Below are 1455 nucleotides of genomic sequence, written 5' to 3'. Positions count from 1 at the left end.
GTGTGACGCGCGCGGGGTGAGCGAAGGGGCAGCCTTCTGCAGCCTGAGCCCATCGGCAAGCCGCCTCCTGTCCCAGCAAGCGTCGCGAGCGCCGGCTGTTGCCGCTCTCACTTGGGAGCTGTGGTGTTGTGATCGTCCTGTGCCACAGCCGGCAGGGAGTGGTCTATCCTGAACTCTTCCTCCAGCCCACCGGGCGCCTTCGCTGAATCTCCCCGGGCTGCTGCAGGCTGGCGACTCTCCGCGGCGCTTCCCTCCAGCCCCAGGATCTGTCTCTGCACCAGCTTGGAATAAAGGCCTCCTTCTTCCATCAGCTCCTTGTGCGAGCCCTGCTGCACCACGCGGCCCTTGTCCAGCACAATGATGTTGTGTGCCCTCTCCACAGTGCTCAGCCTGTGAGCTATGACAAGCACCGTGTGGTTCTGCAAGTCGCCGTAAATCGCCTGCTGAATCTGTGCGGGAGGGAAAGACGTTAGTGCCCGAGTGTCGCTGGCTCCACTTTGGAAGGGAGAACGGCAGCTTCGTGGTCTGTTCAGAAACCGCTGGGCAGGAGGTTTGCTCTCCTCTGGCTACCCAGAGGACACGAGACTCCCTGCAGCGCTACCAGCACCAGCACGTCCATCCCAGCTCCCGGGTCTCCCTGTGCAGCCCAAAAGACCATCTCAGGGCAGCCAGCCCGCCGGTGTGGTGTGCCCACAGGTCTGATCCTGCGAGCTGGGCTCCTGTTAGCGCTGGGTCCCCTGATCTGGGGGCCACGCGGTGTCGGCACGGACTGCAGGAAGCCAGGGGCAGGGACACCTCCCACTACATCAGGTTGCTCAAAGCTCCGTCGAACGTGGCCTCCAACATTTCAGGAAAGGGGTGTCCCCAACTTCCCTGGGCAGGCACTGGCTGCTGTGAGCACAAGGTTATTCCCTTCTTGGTGGCTACAGCAGCGTTGGAAGAAAATTCCTGCTCAGGAATTGGCACCTCACCCAAACTTCTGATTGCACCATATCAAGACTAAGCTTGTCCACAGGCTGAAAGTTAAGCTACGGTCTTTTCTCCAAACCCAGACTGTCTCTTTGGTTCAAACACCCGAGTCACCTACTCACCGCGTGTTCGCTCTCTGCATCCAGCGCGCTCGTGGCTTCATCTAGAATTAGGATGGGAGGGGTTCGGATCAAGGCCCTGGCAATTGCCACTCTCTGCTTCTGGCCACCTGAGAGCTGGGCTCCTTTTTCACCTGCCTCTGTTGGGTCAAGGGAGAGAGGAAGGAGTCAAAAATCAAGAGCTACCATCAAGTTCAGCTCCCAGCCAAGGCATCAGGATGGTGTGATTTGAAACAGAGACCAGGTAAACGCGTCTGCTCACTTGGCAGAGCAATTTAAATGAGTTAAACATCCCCGAGGCTGCAGTCCTTCCCTCCAGCAGCAAGTTCTCCACTGCTGTCCCAGCCTTTGAGGGACTGATGCTCAT

General features: G+C 58.7%; 1 protein-coding gene across 1 annotated transcript in view; it reads right to left on the bottom strand.

Annotated features, from left to right (window-relative positions):
- Positions 1-107: 107 nt before the first annotated feature.
- The window catches only part of ABCB9 (ATP-binding cassette, sub-family B (MDR/TAP), member 9), a gene marked incomplete at its 5' end in the record, with an annotated part of 10856 nt that continues 9508 nt past the window's right edge, over positions 108-1455 (bottom strand). Inside the window, 2 exons of the mRNA XM_010135623.1 lie at positions 108-449; positions 1092-1228. Of these exons, the coding sequence (XP_010133925.1) occupies positions 108-449; positions 1092-1228 (479 nt within the window). The remainder of the gene's footprint in view (positions 450-1091; positions 1229-1455) is intronic.

Source organism: Buceros rhinoceros, unplaced genomic scaffold, assembly GCF_000710305.1.
Source record: "Buceros rhinoceros silvestris isolate BGI_N320 unplaced genomic scaffold, ASM71030v1 scaffold28724, whole genome shotgun sequence".
Classification (NCBI taxonomy): domain Eukaryota; kingdom Metazoa; phylum Chordata; class Aves; order Bucerotiformes; family Bucerotidae; genus Buceros; species Buceros rhinoceros.
Note: the sequence above shows the minus strand (reverse complement) of the source record. Positions and strands in the feature narration are given on the sequence as shown.